This window comes from Pteronotus mesoamericanus, unplaced genomic scaffold (genome assembly GCF_021234165.1).
Source record: "Pteronotus mesoamericanus isolate MK-2021 breed Mesoamerican mustached bat unplaced genomic scaffold, CSHL_Meso_final contig_24, whole genome shotgun sequence".
Lineage (NCBI taxonomy): Eukaryota > Metazoa > Chordata > Mammalia > Chiroptera > Mormoopidae > Pteronotus > Pteronotus mesoamericanus.
In genome coordinates, this window is record NW_026555100.1 from 9,812,426 (window position 1) to 9,834,638 (window position 22,213).

The window sequence follows — 22,213 nt, forward strand, 5'->3', positions numbered from 1 at the left end:
ACAGTATAAAACCGGATCAATACTGTCTGCAGTTTCAGATGTCCACTAAGGAGGTCTTAGATCGTATCCCTCATGGATAAGAGGGAAGGGTTGTGTAAGACATTTGTAAGGCTTTTGTATGAATAAGGGTACAAAATGAAGCCAGACTCTCTGTGAGGAGAATGGGAAGGCTTTGTGGAGGAGGTCCTTCTCAAAGGACTAAAAAGAGTTTGCAATCAAAGAAAAGATAATATAAAGGTAATTCTAAGATTTTTGGAAAATAAGTCCTATGAGGCATGCATGTTATTTAAGGAAGAATTCCACCCATTGTATTGTTACCATATGGCTTCTGTGATTATAAACCTCCCCTTTAAAACCTATTATATATAGTTGGTTCTAATTCTGGTATCTCTGACATAAAGATAATACTTGCTTTGTTTTCAAAGTAAAGTTCAAGGGTCAACCTGACCCTCAGTTTCAAATGTTATCCTTAGTTTCCTCCCTGCTGCTCCTACATTCCCTTTTCAAGCAGGGAAGTCCTTGGATTTCATAGTGACTATAGCGGGTCGGTGACTGCTTAAGGGGTGGTGACGAATAAGCTCACCCAAGAAGGCATATTACAGACTGGCTGACTGAAAAGGCCAAGGAGTGATGTGGGAAAGCTATGTTGCTGTAGACCAGCAAAGAAAGAACTTCCCAGAAGAGAGAATATATACAAATAGTTTTAACACCAGAAGGAAAATTATGAGAACCCTGAATTTTCTTTAGCACTTAAGCTATTGGTGAACCTTGGGATAGCACTTTACGTGAAGGGGTGGAAATAAAAGACAAGGGAAAAATTTCCTAGCATTTCTATGATGGAGTCCCCTTATCCTGGGTCACAAATTATTCTGCTTCAACAGCCTATATATGAAAAACTCTGAAAAGTATACTGTAAACTACTTCTGGTAGCCTGGTCTGGATTGGACAACCCATTTAAATTCCCCACGAGAGCTCTAAAGGCAGGTTACTCCATCCTTTGGCAGGAGGGTAATCATGTATTTCTTGACCTGGGTGGTGATTACATGGGTATGTTCTCTTTGTAAAGCTTCACTGAGCCGAACATTTATGACTTGTGTACTTTTCTTTGTGTATATTATGGTAGAAATTCCCTTAAAAATGAACGAAGCTAACATAAAAGTAGTTCTAAGGGTACGTTAGTAGACAATAGGCTTACGTGAAGAAAAATGTTTTATAACAAAAACAGGCCATGAAAAATGTAAGTCAGTTTAACATCAACTGACAGCATCAACTTCATGGCTTTTGTCTAATCGTTATCACTGAAGCATAAAATGGTTTTTCTCACATCAGCAAGATTCCACAGCCACTAAACCAAACAAGTAAACCAGGACACCGGCCACTCCCCTTATTACACTGATATGGTAACATACAACAGGTGCCAAATTTAGGCCCAGAAAAAAGCAGCCCCTTGGTCCAGGCCAAAGACAAGGAAGACAGCCATTAGGCAGAACCTTGGAGCAAAGGAAACAAAACAGGAACATCTTTGAAAATTACATTGTATAAATCCAGGCAGATGATTTGAAACTTTTTGGATACTTTGGCTTCATTTACACCTCCCCCAAAATTCTGGTCTAACACCTGACCAGGGCAGGCTAAAACATATTCACCTGTATATACTCCTACAGAAAGGAACCATCAGCTGGTGCTGGTGTGAACTGCTCTGGCATAGGGCAGCCTGTTTGAATTCTCCTTCCTACTCCTACTATTGCTCAAAAGGCTCCACTTGGGAGAGGAGAGTTAATAGGGCATAATGTATCCAAGAAACTATATCTCCCTTTCCACCAAAATCTGAGTAACAAGATAACTAGACCCTGACAATTACAAGAAAGATTTCCAGAAAAATAATAAAACAATGTTAAGAGTAAGAGCAAAACAATGTGAGAAAGGCTCAGCAAGTTGTGGTGCCCAGTCAGAATTTGCTGTAAGGCATTTTGTGCATGACCATTTAAAAAGAGAATCAAGCCCTGGCAGGCTAGCTCACTTGGTTAGAGTGTTGTCCAGACATGTCAAAGTTGCAGATTTGATCCCTGGTCAGGGCATTCAAGAATCAACCAGTGAATGAGTAAATAAGTGGAACAACAAATCTATCTCTTCCCCCTCCCCTGCTGTCTTCTCTCTCTCTCTCTCTCCAATCAATAAATAAAAATAAATATAAAGAGAAACAATAAATCTCTCCATCAAGAAAAAAAGGCAGTGCAGTGCAATAAAAAATAGAAAATAATTCAATCACTATTAACAAAAATAAGTCTGCACACAGAGAGGAAAAATGTACATAAAAATCACACAATGTTTGATTTAAGTTAGTATAATATTAAATACATAGCAAACATACACTATGCAAGATGAAAAGTAAATTTGGGGCAATGTAATCTACTAGTTGAATATTTATTAGATTCCTTAGTTTAAAATAATTGATCTTAATTTCCTCTTACCCCTTTTTTACTTCATTCCTGCATAAAGCATCCATATGTAAGACTAATTGCTCTGGTGTTCAAAATAATCTGCATCTGAAGTCCTAAAAACTGTTTATATTATTGATAAATCTAATCTTTTCATGCTTTTTCACTTCTACCAAAAGTTCAAGTTTGGAGTGAACAATTTTAGTAGACTATTACTTCTAATACTCAAAAGTTTTTATGCCTCAGAAAAAAAGCTAATAGCGAATACCATAGCAATACTCTTTCAGGATACCAATTCAAATTTAAAACATTCTAAAATATTCTTATTGAAGTTCCATATTCACTCACTCATCAAAAACTTATTAAATATTGGCTATGTTATGGGGATTAGTTTAGGCACTAACAAACAATATAAGTATTTTAAATGATAATTTAGAGAGTCTGTAGAGAGTAAATTTTGATTAACATTATGATTTTTCTAACATATGTAATCATTTGAGACCCATTTCATTCTTTTTCACAGACATACAGAAACAATTTTTGGTTTTGATATCAAGTTTATACTTTTGAATTGCCATTAGTAGAGACCAAAACGTCCAGTAAGTTGCTTAGCAACTGTGCTTCATTTCGTTCCTTATGTTTTATATGTGAAAACTGCTAGATATGTATCACTATATCAAAATATTCTATTTAATCTGAATATTGCAAAAAGGAAAATAAGTAAGTAATTTTGCTACAGTTGCTGCATGGAAAATGCTAAATACTCTACCTTTTACCTATGGACCCTTGAAGAAGAGTTGAACCAAAAGACAAATATAACAAAAAGCTGTCACCAAAATCTTTAAGCTCCAGACTTCATACATATTTCCATAAAAAAAATAGAAGTGTAAACCAAAATTCTTTAAGTGTAATTACTGTTAATACATTAGAGGAGGTTTGAAAAAAAAGGAACAATCACCCAAAACTTAATCCAACTACCTTGTTCTTTTACATTTACATTTCATGAACTGTTCTGTTAATATAGTCTATAAAAAACAATGTTAAAACTTAATAGCATTATTTTGTAAGTGACGATTCACAAATTCAAGGATTTCCTCTTTAAAGAAGCTAGGCCTAAGGTAGATAGATTAGATGTAGTAGGTATGAGACACATTGAATAGGACTAAGATAGAAATATTTTACCAGGCCAATGTAGTGTCCTTCACATGTTGATATTTAGTGAAGAATACATATATAGCCAGTGTCCAAGATGTCCCCAGTGATCACCACCATCTGGTTTATATGCCCTTGAATAGTCCCCTCCTATACTGAATAGGGCTTATGTGTGTAGCAACTTCCAAGGCAAATGTCACAAAAGACATGGTGGCGTCCTCCATATTATCTTTTGATTGAATCCCTCTGGGAGAAAACCAAGCTGCCAGGACATGAGAAAGCACTGTAAGATATCTTTTAAGGGAGTCAGGCCTCTAGCAAATAGCCATCAAGGAACTAAGGGCTTCTGAACATGACAGGGAGGTGGGGCCTCCAGTCACATCCCAGGCTCCCCAAATTTTCTAATGACTACAACTTCATGAGAGACCTTTCAGCAGCACCCTGCTAAGCAACTCTCAGATTCCTGACCCATAAAAACTCTGTGAGATAATAAATGTTTGTTGCTTAAAGCTACTAAATTTTGGAGTATCTTGTTCAGCAGCAACAGATAAGACAAGTTTTATCAATTACCTCCTTAGAATGCTCTTTTTAAATCACAAATCAGTAGAAAACACATCCCTAATTAAAATAGGTCAAAGGCTTCATGTCGTTTGTAAACTAAAACCCAAACTCCTCACAATGACCTATGAAAACAATTCATGCTCTGGTTTCTACCTACCTTTTTACCCTCACCTAATTCCATTCTCTACCACCTCAACTTCATGAGGCCTCTTAGATTACGAAAGAATGTACTCTCTTCCAGGACCTTTGCTCAGGAATGCTCTTCCCTACAATCTTGGAGGTATTCTTTGCAAACTCAGTTCCTTTTTATCACTCACATATCAGCTTAAATGTCCCTTTCCCAGAACGGCCTTCCCTGAGGATCCATTCATCATGAGAAAACCCTGAAAGGTTCCCAGTAAAGAAAGGAACAAGATACGGAGGCCATATTTAAAGCAATATAAAATCGGAGTTAGTCTGGTAGACTAAGTATATTAAATGAAAGAAATTAAAAGTATAAAATTTGGAAAGGAAAATGCATTACATGATTGTACCTCTCAGATACACAAAAAGAATAAATTGGAAAACAAGAAATATGTAAACCCTATGGGGACAAAACTTTAAAAGACCCTGAAGGACAACAGGCATTGGCAAATGTAAAGGCATAATAGGCAGGACAAGAAGACTAAACATCAAAAAAATACAAATTCACCAAATTCTCTGTGTAACATGATCCCAATAGAAATACCAAAACATACCTAAAATACCAATAAGATGATTATAAACTCATATGGAAAAATAAACAAAGCAATAATAGTCAAGAAATTTCTGAAAATTTAAAAGGAGGAATTAGTTCTATCGCATATCAAAATATATTATAAAACCTAAGTAATTAGAGAAATTTGATGTTGATACAGGAGAGACGTAACACTGGTGTAACAGAATAAGAAATCTCCTAATACAAACAAATATAAATCGATAAGGGAAAAGATGGACAAGATAACTACATAGTCAACTGGAAAAATATAAGTTGTTAACTAACAATCCATGCACAAAATGAATAAAATAGTGAAATGTTGGAAAAAATGAAGTCATTAAATACTACAAAAAGAAAATGGGAGAATTATTTATAATGTAGAAGTGGTAAAGATTTTTTAAAATTAAGATACGATAAACTAAAGCCATAGAAGAAAAGATGAAACAACTTTTTCATCTTTTAAACTTCATTTGAATAACATGGATATTAGAATGACAACTGAGGAAATATATTTGCAACTTTTATCACAAATGGTCAGTTTCCTAAAGGAGTCCCTTTAAAATCAATGGAAGACTAATGGGGTGTCTATATATTATTTCTTACTTTAAAATATTTTCAATCAGCCCAGGCTGGAGTGGTTTAGTGGACTGAGCGCTGGCCTGTGAACCAAAGGGTCGCTGGTTTGATTCCCAGTCAGGGCACATGTCTGGGTTGTGGGCCAGGTCCCTGGTAGGGGGCATGTGAGAGGCAACCAGTTATTGATGTTTCTCTCCCTTTTTTTCTCCCTCCGTTCCCCTCTCTCTAAAAATAAATAAATAAAATCTTTTTTAAAATAATAAAATAAAATATTTTCAATCAACTGTGTTACTTTTTTTTTTTTGTAAAAAAGTGAATAAAATAAAATGAATACCACTCCAGCTACTATTTGAACTTGGATTCACCAAAACTCTTTACTTGTGGAGGTTGACCTGTATGAGTGAGTGTTTTGTGGAAATTGAGAGAGGTACTCAACTTTCATAGCTGAGCTGAAAATAGTGTGAACATCAGTGCATAGCAGGACAAGAAGCTGATCCACACAAACTGAGGAAATGATAGTTCACAGCCATCAACCCCTAGCCCCAACCCAACCATTCACAGAAATTTTAGGGGAAGTTTTAGACTTGTAGGGGAGCATTTTAGGTAATATTATTTAGTTATTAAAAGCAAAAAGTGACTCCAGCAAACATGTATGTTACTAGAGAATAATTTGAATGTTAGGCACCAAGCCTAGTTCTCAAAGTGTGTTTGTGATGGCTGATGTGACTCTTGGCCAGTTTCTTCCCATCTACACAGTGAAATGACTGGGAGAACTTAAGATTTATCCATTGTAACAATTGAAGGCAAGTATCTTAGTTCAGACTAAGGAAAGCGAGTCCCAAGTAACAGGTTTCTAACAATTAAAAAACAAAACAAAACAAAACAAAACAAAAACCTCTCTCATGATAGAGAAGTCCAGACTTAGCAAGACCCAGGGGTGGTAGGTCAGCTTCATTGGTATCATCAGACAATCAGGCTTCTAACTTTTTCTCACCATCCTAGTCCAAATATGCCACTATCAAGTCACTTTGTGGTTCCAAATGGCTATTGGATCTCAAGCCATTAAATCCACATCCTATAAATGTTGAGGGAAAGGAGATACACACAAGAGTACGTCCTCTATGATTCTTGTTATATGGAGTTAATTTTTTTAATTTTCTTTACAATGATACAAGTCAACATAGTAGTTATCTTTATATGGAGTTATTGGCTGGAAGGGGACACAAAGAAGCCTGCTGGGACGCTAGAATGACACACATCAGCATCTGGGCAGTGTTATACATATGAAGAACCCCTCAGTATGTACACTTCAGATTTTTACACTTTACCAAATGTAAGATAACTAACTAAATAAGGCATATCTCAGTTCTTTGAGTATATCTGTATTTTACCAAGATGCTTTCACCTACAAAAGTTGAAAAGTAACCAAATCACAGTCTGCTGGAGTAGGTAAGGATGTGGCAATTATCTTACTTTAGGAATACTTGGGCTCAAAGCCTATCTCCAGTGTGCATTTACTGTTTTCTCTCTGAAAGGAGTATAACAATAATGGCTTTTTCCTTTTCCGCATTCACAATACAGTCCCTCTGTGAGGATTTGAGGCAAATGTCATGTTCTTAACATAGTGCCTGATATGTAATATACGGTAGTAGTAATTTTTATTATTTATTATTATTATAATAATCATTAACCAATGAGAGCATAGGGATCTTAAGTGATTCTATGGTCAAGAATTTCCAAATAAACTGGTTAATATCCTTATGAATGTGAATATCCTACTGAGAATATACATTTGACCATGAACAGTTTTTTGACTGAGAACTCCCTAAAGAAGCTGAATCCAGTTCTTACTATTTATAGCTCTACATTTTCACAAAACTCAAAGGAGTCATAGGAACAATTTTGGGAATGTTGTAAAAAATTCAGTTTTGTTTTCAATATTATACGATCCTCATTAAGATGGCCCTTTGAAAACTGAATTGGAAAGAATTTCAAAATACACTATTTGATAAAAGTAAGATATAAAAGTAGTATGCATAGGTTAGTACCATTTATTTGTGTTATATAATTATAAATGCATTGAATGATTTCCAAAAGTACACAAGAAACTGGTAAAAGTGGTGACCTTGGGAAGACAAAGATCTTTGGGTAACAACTGGGAAGGGCTATATACTTTTGTTCATTTAATATAAAAAGCCCAGGCCAAGATAGATAGCTTTCTTATTATTTCCCTGGGAATAATGGAACTAAATATTTTTCTAGTCCATATTTTCATGGAAAAGAATTAATTGATTTTCTTCATAAATAAATTTTATAAATAATGTATTTTATTATTTTCATATATTTTAATGTATTTTATTAATACATTATTTATTTATTTTATATGAGGAACAATCCATTTTGAAAAATGCAGAATACAAAATACTTACCCACTTAGCAATGGGGCACCCATGAGAGCTTTTCCCTTCTTTTCCGGTATACACTACTATTTCTATCCTTACTGCGCTTCCTTTTTGCCCATACCTGAGTACAAAACACAGTGAAAAAATAATAATTGCAATACACACTTTTAACATCTTAATGTGCATAAGATACATATTTACAGAAGTACAGAAACCAAACATTCCCCATAACTTATTTTTGTTAAAAATTTAGATTTCTGTGGCAGATATTTTGTTATCTAGTTGTTTACTTCTCCTTTAAGATCACTCTTTTAAAATAGCCTGGCTCCAAGATAGATAAAAAGAATGTGTACGGTATTAACAGAGGTCATTTGAACTATTCTACCATTATTATACAACAATATAAAAATGAATATTTTTAAATTTAACAGAGACAGCCTTGCTTTGTGAGTGTCTTGCTGAGTGCCCAATGGCTCATGTGGTACGTGATTCAGCAGGGACACCAGGAAACTATTCCTTTCCTGGGCCCTAAGAAACATTCAACTCATACTCCTGAAGAGTCTCCATTCACCTCATACTTGTTCCCAGAGATAATTTCTCTGCATTGAGTCTGGACCACAATAATGAATGACTTTAACAGGGAAGAATTTTTTTCCTCACCTATTCTCCATGATTTCCCTGACAGCAGCAACACTTGGTCCTGCCCCAAGGTGTGTATAATATGGGCCTTTTTCTTTTTGTATAACTCGATCTGTGGAAGGAATAAGATTATTAGACCCAAAGTTTACAGAACTGTATAGGGGCAAGGAAGAGCTATTTTTACTATTTTTTTTCCATTCAGAACAATGAATCTTGACAAGGTTTTGGTAAGCTTTCATAATTTAAGTCTAGGGCAGCAGGACCTAAAATTTATCTTCTTCCTGTTCCTTTCTGCCCCTGAAAATCAGAGAGGTGAAAATTTTTTACAATGCGGGTCATATTTATTCTTTTATCTCCTGCTTTAAAAAACCTATTAATAGTTACAGTACAAAATTAAAATTTATCCAAGAGCAATATATTTTAAAAGCATGGGGTCAGAATCCTATTAATTGAGCCCAACAGTTGCACTGCTAAAAATTTATTCTACTCTTTGCTCACACAATTATATATTTATAAGACAAATGTACATGAGAATGTTTCTAATTACAAATATTTGAAATATCAAAAAAAAAGAGAGAGAGAAACACCCTTAACATCTGTCAATAAGTCATAGTTAAATTAGGACATGTTTATATACTGGAAGACATTGAAGCTATTAAAACAATGATATTTACAAACATTGAAAAAAATCTAAGAAATTTGTAAACATTTTTTATTTTTAATTTTTTTCAATTACAGTTGACATTCAGTATTATTTTGTGTTAGTTTCAGGTGTACTAAAAAAATTTAAGAATTCTTAAGGTAAAAAAGGAAATTGCAAAAACAGTATGTTTTAAAAGACTTATACTTTGTAAAATTTGAAACAAAATTAAAATCAGTATAATATTGCCCTGGCTGGTGTTGCTCAATGGACTGGGTGCTAGCCTATGAACTGGAAGGTCACAGGTTTGATTCCCAGTCAAAACACATGCCTAGGCTGCGGGCCAAGTCCCCAGTCCAGGGTGTATGAGAAGCAACGGATCGATGTTTCTCTTGCACATGTTTCTCTCCCTCTCTCTCCTTCCCTTCCCCTCTCTCTAAAAATAAATAAATAAAATCTTTTTAACAATCAGTATAATGTTAATTCATATGGAAAAACTGTAACAGGTTTTGTGTTTAGAGACTGAGACTCTAAACACAAAGTAGAAAGGTGTTTGCATCATAGTTCTGTACCAGTTGAATTTTAATTTTTGTGAATGTGAATTACATATAACTTAGAAAACAGTATTTCTTAACTTGGTCTCTTAAGAGTCAGATCTAACTTGAATCACTGTGGAATACACTTCTGGCCATGGTGTATCCACCTACACAAAAGGTCATTATTGAACCATTTTGATTGGACATCAAATATAACGGGGAATTAAGTTCTGTAGGTCTTTAAGCAAGATATATTGAGTAGACTTTAACTTACTACTGGTGATCTAGAACCGTGGTTCTTAACCGGGTGATTTTTGCTGAGGGGACATTTGACAGTATTTTTGGTTGTGAGGCCTGGGGCGGCGGGGGGGGGCGCCAGGGGGGCATGCGCGCATGTGTGTGTGTGCATGTGTGTGTGTGTAGAGGCCAGGGATGCCACTAAGCAGCCTGCAATGCATAAGACAATCTCCCTACAATAAAGAATTATTCCACCTAAAATGCTGATAGTAGTAAATCTGAGGAACTCTGATCTAGAGGCTAATTATCCTTATTTAGCTAGAACATAATACCTCCATGGAAATTCTTCACCCTTAGATGTAATGGTCCCACTTGGGATGATTTCTGAGTGAACCTGTTTTTTGTTTTCTTCTTTAAGTTCCTATTCCATAGAATGAGCACAATAATCTCACATGTAATGATTACAGAAAAACACTTCTGTGTCCACTGCAGGTACTCAATAGCTTTGAATGACTGGCTGCTGAATTCCTACAATGTGACAAGTTACTATGTGTAAGGAAAGGATCTTAGGACTAGACAATCATTCTATTGCAACTATGCATACAGTATAAGCAGGCTGCCTTAGGTATATAAATTTTAGTGGCATTTTAAATTAGAGATGTTTTTTCCATTCATAATGATATTCAGAAAATCATTTTTACTTTTTTACTTCAGATTTTTGAAGCAACAGATGGTGAAAGTTACAAACATAGGCTCTGGAGTTGGGATTCCCTGCCTCTGAATTGCAGCTTAGTTGTTTACTACTGAAAAGTTCTCTGTGACTCAGTTTCCTCATTTGTAAAATGGGGTCAATAAGACTTTTCTTTGTAAGATTGTTGCAAACACAAGGCAAGGGCATGGCACAGTATCAGACTTGCAATACATGACCTGGAATGGGTGCCATTATCATTATTACACTCTTCTGTCCTTGATCCCAGAACCTCTCATTCTCCCAATTCAATGCTGCTCAGACAGCCCTGTGCGAGCTGTCAGACCGAGCTGTCACACAGGAGCCTATCCTCGGTGCCTGGCACAAGGGAGGCTGTCAAAACGGCGTGTTGAATGGTGAGTGTAGAAATGGAAGGATTCATTTCATAATATCAATTGTACTTTAGATAATCAAGAAGTAAAAGTCTTCGTTATACTTCATAATTTTTTCTACAGTGGCTAAAAAATATTCAGAATAATATATTTAATCCTTCCAAACAATCCTTTAACTACCCAATTTGGAATAAACTACCTGTTTCTAATAATAGCCTGGGTCTGTGATTTGGGGCCTATTTTAAGAAAAACCATTATCATTAAACTTATCTGGGTTCAAAATAGATTATTTTACAAATTCTGTCCTGTCACAAGTTGCATAAAAGCAGGAATAATGGGCTTCAAGCAGCCTAACAAACTTTATTGACACAATCTCTTTAATCTCCATACTTTCTAGCTAAACTCAAGTAAATACATTTCTTCTCATATTTGAGCACTTACATGAAACTTGACCATAGGCACACTTAAAATGAACAGGCTTAACATTAAGCTTGCATGTTTCACATACTGAGCAAATTTCTCATAAGACCTGCCTGAAAATCTTTACTCCAGCAGGTAAAAATCTACAGGGCTTTTAAAACACTGATAAAACTACTAATTGTTAGTTCCTAAATATTCTCTTTCAGTGACTCCTAAGGCATAAAATATAAAAACACATTATTTAGAAATTGGTCCATGATGCAGCTGTTCACACAAATCTATTTATTATTGTTGTTTGAAATAGTAAATCAATTATTCATTTAACAATTTAACATTTAAAAACTCCAAAAGGTTTGCAAATTCTTCAACTAGCCAGAATTATAAATGTTTTAATATGTAGGCACACCCTTTATATTGCAGATCATAAAAGCACTAGGCACTGAAAAAGAAATAAACCAATTCTAGTTCCCGGCTGAGGTATCAATTGCACAGATACTTTCTATGGTTATTTGTTAAGTTGTACATATATTTTACATTTTCTGTATGCATGTTATATCTAACAATAAAAATATTTTTAAGCAAGTGCTTACAGGTTAAAATTCTTTTGAATATGGGAAGAATAAATAATAAAGTATTGAAAGAATTTACTCTCACAACAATAAACTGGAGAGACATTAAGCCTCGAGAGAAATTCGGCGAATTTTCCACTTGAGAAACTTTCATAATTTTGAGTTGAATTTCCAACTTATCTGAGCAGAATCAATAAAGGTCCCATGGGAAAATGAGTATAGAATTATGTAGTCCATCTTAGCTAGAATATGAGTTGGGCAAAAATGCCATATGTGTAATACGAACCCAAACTTGATTTGGTCATGACATAAGGCAGTTCATGCAGGTAATGAAGAAACACACACACCATACACATGCACTTACCAAGACAGTTGCAGGTTGGCAATTCAGAATCTTTCGTTGTGGATACCAGGTTTTTTGTAGGATTAGTAAAGAAGTTCATGGCATAATCATTAAAACTCTTCTGTGCATTGTCTGCAGGGGAAAATTCTGATGCTCCAACACTAGATAAACAGATGTCCTCTTCACTTTTGGTAGAAACCACTGCAATTCCACCTGAACATACTACATTTACATTCCTGAGAATTTGTGCTGGGTCCAATAAGGGGGTCACATTAGAGATCCCAGGCAATGTTGGCAGTTTCTGATGCATGAGTTGGTCTTTAACATCTTGCTGGAACTGTGTTTGGTCATTTTCAGCCATCATATTAGCACACGTAGTTGGAGAGGAGGGTTGGAGTAAAGGATGAGCTTTCTGATTGACATTCACTATTGGCTGTACCTGAGAATTATAAACTTTTTCTGTAAACGCCTGTCCACTGGATTCTGTTTGAAACTGGGGAATAGGGAGAGAATCCAATGGATCAACCTTCATCATTTTTTCCTGTTTTAATTCAGGATAATATCGTTCAAATTTTATCTGAGCAAGTGGAGGAAATAATTTTTTGTGTTCTAATGCTGAACTTGTTTGAGTCAGTGGTTTCCATTCTTTGGTCACAGGAGGAATTTTTCCCAACAGAATAGGAAAATCATGTGGACAAAATTGACCAAATCTTTGAAATTTAGATGCCATCCAAATGTCATGCAACTTACTATATTCATGTGACAACTGTTCCTGCTTCTTCTGGTCATTTTCTTGATAACTTAGCACTGCAGGCTTCTTTTTCCGCCTATCTCTTGATGGGGTAGGTTTAGTCTTTTTCTGGGTTGTGTTCTTTTGCTTTGTTAATGATGAGCTATGATTATTTTGTATACTGGAAGGTGGTTTCTGTTGTATTGTGCCCCTCTCCTGACTGTATTTTTGCTGTGCATTATACTCAACAGGGTTTGTTGTACTTTCAATATTATTTTCATCTGGTTTTATGTCATTGTATTTAATTATTGATGCAAGTTGTGTTAACTGTGTTGCAACATCTTCCTCTATTTTGCTATGAACTGTATCTTGACGTAATGGATCATCCTTTGAGTCCGACGTTTTACTGCTGTCCTGTGACTGGTTGCAGTACCCCAATTTATTACTTGTTGGTGGCAACTGATGCAAATTCTTGGAACAACTATCAAGATTAATTCTACTTGGAGCAACATTTTTATTGGTTTCAGTTACAGATGAATTTGAATTTGGTGTAAAAAGAGATATTGAATTTTTCACTTTTGAATCTTCCTGTAACTTTGTGGATGCCTGGTTAGTAGCTGAGCTGTTGTGCAACTTGGAAACAATATTTTGGCCATTGAACAGCACCGTGCTACATGCACTTTGCTTTTCCAAAGATGGACAGTGGTGAAGGTTTTGAGGCTCCCCTTGTAAATTTGGTTCTTGGAGGTCTTTTTTTACAGAATGGAGGATAGCTTTACAGTTATTAAGCAGACTAGCTGTACTCTGCTCTGTTTCTTTATCCTTCTCTAACTTTGATGGTGAGGAATTTTCTGAAGGGGCTTCTGAAAGCTGAGTCAAAGCTTCTATAGCAACCACTTGCTCTAGCGTTAATCTCCTGTCTTTTATTAGGGATAGAAGACTTGGTTGAATTGGAGGTTCAAGTTTTGGTTCTTTTCTTGGTAAATTTTCTAGATATTTTGATTGATCACTTTCATTGGGTGTACCGGTATGACTGTTTAAGTTGAAGTTTGTAGGATCTGGAAAAGTCTTGGAGTTAGAGTCAGGCTTCTGGAAGACTGAAACATCACTTCTCCCCTTCAGATGATCACAGCTTGCATTAGTAGCAATGGAGCTCATGGCATTGTTATGGTTTGCAGTGTCTTTCAGGAGTTTATAGGAATTGTTTTCAAATGCCTTGCCAAATTCTTCAATGTTGAATTTTTTAAAAGACACACTTGTTTCAGTTGGTAAATAGTGTACATATTTAATGCCATTTCTTACAGTTTGTGCAAACAATTTTTGAGGTTCAAGGAATTCAGTAAGTAGGACTTTTTTCCTGTCATCTTCAGAGGTTTTCAATTTTTCAGCTTCTGTCACAGTTGCCTTAAACTCTCCTTTGACTTGATCAGTTAAATGTGATTTCTTGTTCTGTGTCCACTTCTCCACTTCAATACCTGTCATACCTTCTTCATTTTTAGTTACATTTTCAGGGGGATGTGGGTTCAATTCCAATCTTTTTTCTTCCCCCTGACCACATCTACTGTATTCCATGGATTCTGACTTGGGGCCATTTACTGGTTTGTTGTTAAAATCTGCCTGTAAAACAAACACAGAAAATATTCATATTATCCATTTAAATTTTTGAATAAGATTCATAGGGATTTTAAAATTTAAGAGAAATTAAATGCAAAGCCCTAGAGTATATATTATTGCTTTTACATGTTCAGAGAAATCATAAAATACCAATAAGAGGTGTGTAGAGAGAAAGGAAAAAAAATAGAAACTATCATAATTGCATGACTGTTAGTCAATAACTGGGTATATTTGGTATGTTATTCCAAATAAATTTTAAAAATAATTTTAAATTGGTTTTCCATTCAATGGCAATTGAATGGGCAATTTCCATGCAATGGGCAATATTAATTATTTTAATGCAAAGTGTACTGAAGTAAAACATACACAAAGAAAATGTAAAGTCGTAAGTACATAGCTTGTTGAATTTTCACAAAATGAACACCTGTGTGCCTAGATTCCAACCAAGACTCCCATCCTGTCATCACTCCACTGCAAAAGGGTACCCAGTGCTTTGACATCTATCATTGGTTTCTTTCGCTTATTTTTGAATTTTATACAACTGACTTCCTTTCACTCAAAATCATATTTGTGAGATTCACCCATGTTGTTAAGTATATGAGCAATGCATTAATTCTACAATGTACTTATCTATCTTGCTGTATGTAGATGGACATTTCAGTTATTTCTAGTTTTTGGCTATTATATTTATATGCCTATACTAGTTTTAAATATGCCTATGTTATTTATTTATTTTTAGAGAGGGGAAGGAAGGGAGAAAGAGAGAGAAACATCAGTGTGAGAGAGAAACACCAATCAGTTGCCTTTCACATGCCCCCAACTGGGAACCTAGCCAGCAACCCAGGCATGTGCCCTAACGAGGAATCGAACCTGCAACCTCTCGCTTTGCAGGATGATCCACAATCCGCTGAAACATACCAGTCAGGGCACACCTATACTTTTGCTATTACTGTTATCTTTTGGTGAACATATACATATACATTGAGCGGAGTGAAAATGCTGGATCATAGAGTGTGTGAATATGCCTATACATCTTCAGCTTTAGTAGGTAGAGCAAAAAAAATTTTTAAGTGGTTATCAATACACACTCCCACCAGTAATTGACAGGTCCAATTGTACTACGTTACTATGAACAATTAGTATTTCCTGCCTTTTCATTTTGGCCATTCTGGTGAGTTGGTAGCCATATAATCCTTTTTAAAAAATTGTTAGATCAGATTCCCATAAAATTCGATGTCACCATTTAAAATTGTACATTTCAGTGGTTTTTAATATATTCACAATGTTGTACAAAACCCAACTCTAATTACAGAACTCTTTCATCATCCTAAGAGAAACCTTCCTTGTACCCATTAAGCAATCACTCTCTACTCTCTGCTTTTATTCTTATTTTTTGAAACCTTGAAACAGCTCATCCAAAATTATACCACAAGAATTGAGAGAGTAGGCACATTTCCACTAATGACAGGAGCAATTAGAAACATAACTTCTATACTACACTACTAACATTTAAACATGGCAATGGATGTTCTAGTCAATGCCAACGAGATAAATATCAAAAATTAGTAGACTTCTTGTTGAATGAAGATGATATAACTGACTCCCACGAAAAACCAACAGTATTCACTAAAAGAATGTATCAGAATTCAGAAGGGGAACACTTATTTTTAGAATATAATATATGTAAGTATTAGCCAATTGTATAATATAGCATTAAACAATGTTAGTACAAATACACTTTATCTAATTTCTTGACTGGGGTACAGGTTACACAGCTATTTTCAGTTTATTAAAACTTATCCAAATATAATTATCACATACACATTTTTATCTATGTATATTACATTTCACTAGCTTTTAAAAAATAAATGTATAATGGCCAATTTTTAAAAGCATATACCAATTGTATAAAATATTAACATATAAAGCAATAATTTTTTAACATACAGGGTAGATAAATTAACATACTAGACTCAAGAATATTAGATAATTTATTATTCAAATGTTCATTTCTAAGCAATGAAGAGAGTCTCATTTTCTTAATAATGACAAGAGGGAAGTTTATCCCTATCACATATCATGCAACAAAAATTCCAGATATATTAATTTAAATATAAAAAGATGTATGAAGAAAATTCAGAATGTAGGTAAAAATCTTCCAAGGCAACCATATAAAGTGAGAGACATAAAGGAAAAGATAGCTAGCTAATATCAACAATTTTATTTTTTCTTCTACTTTTGTCCATTCAATCAAGTATCCAGCTTATACAGACACCATAATATAATGTTTATCAAATTGCTGATCACAATTCATAAATCCAAATATCAATTTAGTGCCTTGTGGCAAGTTATTTTTAATAGAATAGAAAAAAATGAGTACACTATATTTAGTGAAGATAACTACCATGTAAATCTTTCATGTATGTGTTTAGATGTATCTGTGCACCAAATCATGATGTAAAATGCATGCCTGATCAGGACACATATAAGAATCAACCAGTGAATGAATAAATAAGTGAAACAACATATCAATATGTGCGTGTCTCTCCTCCATCAATAAACTATTAAAAAATACATAAAAAAATATAAAATCGCCCTTTTTCCAAGCACAATTCTATAATTTTTAACAAATGCACACAGTTGTGCAGCCACTAGCACAATCAACATACTGAACATCAGCATCAAACAAAAGGTTATTACATGTCTCCTTCAATGTCAATTTAAGAGTTTCTATTCTCCATGTAAAAGAGTGCCAACAAATTAATTTAAAAAAAGGAAAATTACTCAATATAATAGTGAGTAAAGAATGGGAATATGCAATTCACTTAAGTGGAAATTGAAAGGACCAAAACCTATTTGACTTTACTAGAAGACAAGCAAATCATTTTTTCACCTATCCAAAATGCAAAAATAAAAAAGCAGAAATGTATTCAAGCAAATTATAATGCAACATAACATTTATACTGGAGAAAGTATGAATAAATTCTTAGTATATTCCTATTTTCAAATAATATGCAGCCATTACTCTATTTATCAGTTCAGTGATTGGATGGCAAGATACCCACCATATACCAACCCAAGTAAACAAAGCTCAGGTGTGATGTTATTTTCATTTAAATATACAAATATATGTCTAGCACTACAAAAAGTCAGATTGATAAACCTACAATGTTCATAGCACTTACCACGATGAAACAGTTGTTTTTTTCTTAAATTGATGCTTGAAATATTATAGATATACATATCCAAGTACACTGGAACTTTGACGTATACATTCCTTTACAGAAAAGATCCTGAGGTTTTTTAAGATTTATGTGCCAAAATCATAAGACATTCTCATTAATTAATGAGATTAATTAAAAATAACTGACCTTTATTATTTAGCTACATCTCATATGGCCTCTTAAAAACGCAGGTCTCTAATTACATGAAAACATGCTCTACACACTGCCAAATACTAAACCTAGACTTTAAGAAAAAAATTTAACAGATTACATTTTATTAGAGGATAATAAGATATTCTCTGTTCTGTATCCTCATAAATCAGCCCTGAACTCTTGCAAATACGTCCCATTAACTTTAATAGTGTGTGTGTATATGTGCATGAGCACTAACAAAATGGCTACTCTTGTTATTACTGCTCATAGTGGAACTGAAGTTTTCATAGTGAAACTTGCCATTCATTGTGAAACTGAGTGCCAGAGTAAACACTATTGGGGGAAAAAATCCACGTTCCAGCCATGTCAAAAATGAACTGAGAAAACATGAATTGTACGGTATGTGAAATGTATCTTAAGAAAGCTGTTACTGCCTCCCCACAGAAGTGAATCAGCACAGATGAATGAAAAAAGCAGTTGTAAAAATAGGTTAACAGCCCTTACTACAAAGGACCCAGTGCAGCGCTCTCTCCAGCAGCCCACACATTGCTCCTCTAGGCGTGTCCCTTCGCTGTTACTCTCCTTCACGCCAAGGCCCTTCCTTTCCCTCTACCTCGTTTCTTGAACCCCAGCAGCCCAACTCACTCTTCTCCCCTGTGACTTTCTAAACAAACATTTGCTTGTATCTGAAAAAAAAGAGATAACACCATCTTATTTAAAAATATATCTAAATAATGTATAAATGTGTATCTTTAATAAAAGTGTTGTAAAGAAAAGAAACCAACCTAATTGCTACCTCTGGTTAATCTTGAACACTAAGATGGGGAAGAGAGGAGAGCAATCCTGAGGAATTATGTTACCTAGGAGATGGTACTACGTGTTTCCTTTTTATAAGGGATCATATAAATAGTGATGGGGAATAGATGAGATAACATGACTATAATGAGGTCGAGTGACCTAACAATTCAAGAATGTTAGCTGGTTTACAGTACATTCACATTCAACCCTCTCTACGACCGTGAGTTGTGCTGTGGAAGGGTGCTCAACTTAAAGAAAAAGGCAAATTAAAAAGAAACTAGAATAATATTTTTTACTTATCATAATAAACATCAAAAAGTTTGGCTACCTAGGCCCTACAGTTAACACTGGTTGGATTGAAAAATGGTGCAGCCCCTATGGAGGGCAATCTGGCATTAATTATCAAAATTATAAAAATGCATGAGTGTGGAAGTATAAGAGGTTATAAGACGGATAAATGGTAATGAAAAAAATATAATTGATATGAACTATTAAAAAAATTACAAACATAACCTATCCTTTGATATAACACTTTTACTTTTGGGAATGTATTCTAGTTATACCTGTACATAATTGCATATGTTTTGACAGCTTTGTATGTTTTAACAATTAACGGAAAATATCAAAATGCCCATCTATACGCTAATCCAGTTGTGACGCAATTACATAATACCTTGTAGCTATAAGAATGGAAGAAAATTCCATTGTTAATAGGCAGGGTGTCCAGAAAATATTGTAAAAAATGATGTAGAACCTATATATGGAATGTTTGTTTTTGTATAATAAGTATAGGGAGCCCTGGGGCTGGTGTGGTTCAGTGGATTGAAAGCCAGCCTAGGAACCAAAAGGCTGCCAGTTAGAATAAGGGTTAGGGTTAGGGTTAGGGTCAAAGCTAGGGTATCAACCCACAAAGTGAGAGGCTGCAGTTTCGATTCCAGGTAAGGACACATGCCTGGGTTGCTGACCAGGTACCCCTGTTTGGAGCATGCATAAAGCAACTAATCAAGGTTTCTCTTGCACATTGACATTTCTCTCCCTCTCTTCCCATCTCTAAAAAATAAATCTTTAAAAAAAATTTTAAATCATGGAAAAATTATACATACATATATAATATATATATTCATATTTGTATACAGAATCTCAGAAAGCATACAAAAGAAACCAATACAAGTGGGTGGGTAGGAAGAAGTTAGAAACAATACTTAACATTAAGGAAATGGAAAAGGCTACAGAAACATTAGACCTAGATCTGACTAAATAGTGTTTGGATATTTTGATGTTTTTCTTTAACATTAAGCCAAAATTGATGAAGCTCTTTGTGGGAAGATTTCTAGGGTATATTAAGAGGGAAAAAAAGCTAAATGCAGTTCATGTAGTATCAAATTACAAACAGAGTAGAGCATAGAAGAAGGGATGCAAAACACACACACACACACACACACACACACACTTGCTAGTTTGAAATATTTCAGGAAGGCTATGTACAACTGTCAACATTTGCCTCATAGATACTGTACTCAGTGGTGTGCTGATAAATGTTTAACAATCAGCCTGGGAAGTGAGGTGGGGGGATCCCTGTCCTGTAGTGTTGGCCAATTTTTGTGGTGTAAATATACCTACCATGGTGGATTGTAAACTATCGATGTGACCGACCACCTGTGCAAAAGTTGGTTAGAAATGTGCACAATCAGTGAACTGGAATCCAGCTACTACCTGAAATAGGCTCCTCTAACTACATTATAATTCTTTTTAAACTGCAGATTTTCTTGGCATATTATCTGCTTAGATACAGCGTATTCCCAAACATCCATCTTGAATCTCAAAATATTTAACATCTAGTATCTCTAAAGAGAAGCCAATTCTCTGAAGGAAATGTTTTCAGACTATTGGAAAGTGGCTTTTTTACATCTCCAGTTCCCATGTACACTCTAGGAACACCAAACTCATGCCATCTGCATACTTTTGTATTTTTTCCTGTCCTCTGTGCCCCATCCCCATCTTTTTTCCCACTCCCATCCTCTACTATGCCCCGAAGAGTTCAAGAGTACAGTTTAAAAGACAGTGAGTAATTCAAAGTCCCCTAGTTCTCTGTCTTCTCTTGCCTCGTCTTAGACTTATAGGTCGCTCAGGGTTCCTCCTGCCCATTCTGAACCGATGGGAATATTGAACTCAGATCAGATCTGGATCCAATAGTTCCCAAGCTCCCTCCATTTTCTCATTTCTCTGCATTCCCATCACCATGATACTCTTATACCACTCCAGAAGGAGCTAAAATGGCATCGAGCAAAGAGGTATTTTATTCTGAAATGATTTTGCCCTGTGGACAGATCTCATTGTAGCCTCTCCCAACACGCACTTACATTCCATACGTGCTGCATTTCCTGTCTCAAGAAACAGGTGCTCTGATCACAAGGAAAAATAAAGCCTTTCAAAACATGTTCACAGACAAGGTCCAACAAGACTATGACCTTTACATCAGTGTTTCTCAATCTGCTTTTTTCTTTCACTCCTATCCCAGTCTTTTAAAATATTTTCCCGCTAATAGTTTTCCCCATGAAATTTTCATACAGCAGATATAGTATTTGTTTATGTACTGTGGCCCCCTTATAATACCTAAGATTGTTTCACAAACCCCCAACAAGAAACAATTTTTATCCATTTGAGAAAAAAACAATTTCAAAAAGTAACATGTATAACACAAAAGAGCAGCCCACAAAGTGTTCATGCCTACTCAGAAGTGACACCTTCAGATCTATGTTCTCAGCCTGAAAACTGAGTGCTTGAAAAACTATTAGGTAGAACCACTGGTGTGTCCATTAACGTTGGCTTAATCTTTAAGGTGACACAATTGCCCTGACTGGTGGAGCTCAGCGGGCTGGGCATCATCCCACAAATGGAAAGGTTGCTGGTTCAGTTCCAGGTCAGGGCACGTGCCCGGGTTGCAGGTGTGCAAGAGGCAGCTGATCGATGTTTCTCTCTCACATTGATATATTTCTCCCTCTTTCTCCCACCCTTTCCCTCTCTCTAAAAATAATAAAATCTTTTAAATAATGACATAATCATGCCCGATATGATGTTTAGATCTCTCCCAATACTGTATTTTACCTCCCACATCCCAGAACAAGAAGCATGGAGGAAAGCCCCTGCTTTGTGACCAACCACAGTGCAATGTTCACCACAATAGCTTGCTAATAAAACCAAATTTACCTCAACAGGAGAGATGAACCAGTTGCTCACCAAGGATCTACCTAAAGAGATTCTAAAATAAAATTTTAACACACACTCGAAAAAATTCCGCCTTCAAGGGGGACCTGCAAAACAGCTACCTTGTTTTCCTAGAAATTGTCTACTCCAGAATTCTAGTC

The 22,213-nt window shown here is 35.2% G+C and overlaps 1 protein-coding gene across 5 annotated transcripts in view; it reads right to left on the minus strand.

Annotated features, from left to right (window-relative positions):
* TET1 (tet methylcytosine dioxygenase 1) overlaps positions 1 to 22,213 on the minus strand; it is a 104,996-nt gene that overhangs the window by 25,451 nt on the left and 57,332 nt on the right. For 3 of the 5 annotated variants that reach the window (XM_054572436.1, XM_054572437.1, XM_054572433.1), the window contains 3 exons: positions 12,351 to 14,676; positions 8,526 to 8,616; positions 7,893 to 7,986 (listed from right to left, as the gene is read on the minus strand). The exons of the other annotated variants lie outside the window; for them this stretch is intronic. In XM_054572436.1, coding sequence (XP_054428411.1) covers positions 7,893 to 7,986; positions 8,526 to 8,616; positions 12,351 to 14,676 — 2,511 coding nt within the window. The remainder of the gene's footprint in view (positions 1 to 7,892; positions 7,987 to 8,525; positions 8,617 to 12,350; positions 14,677 to 22,213) is intronic. 5 annotated transcript variants of the gene reach the window in all.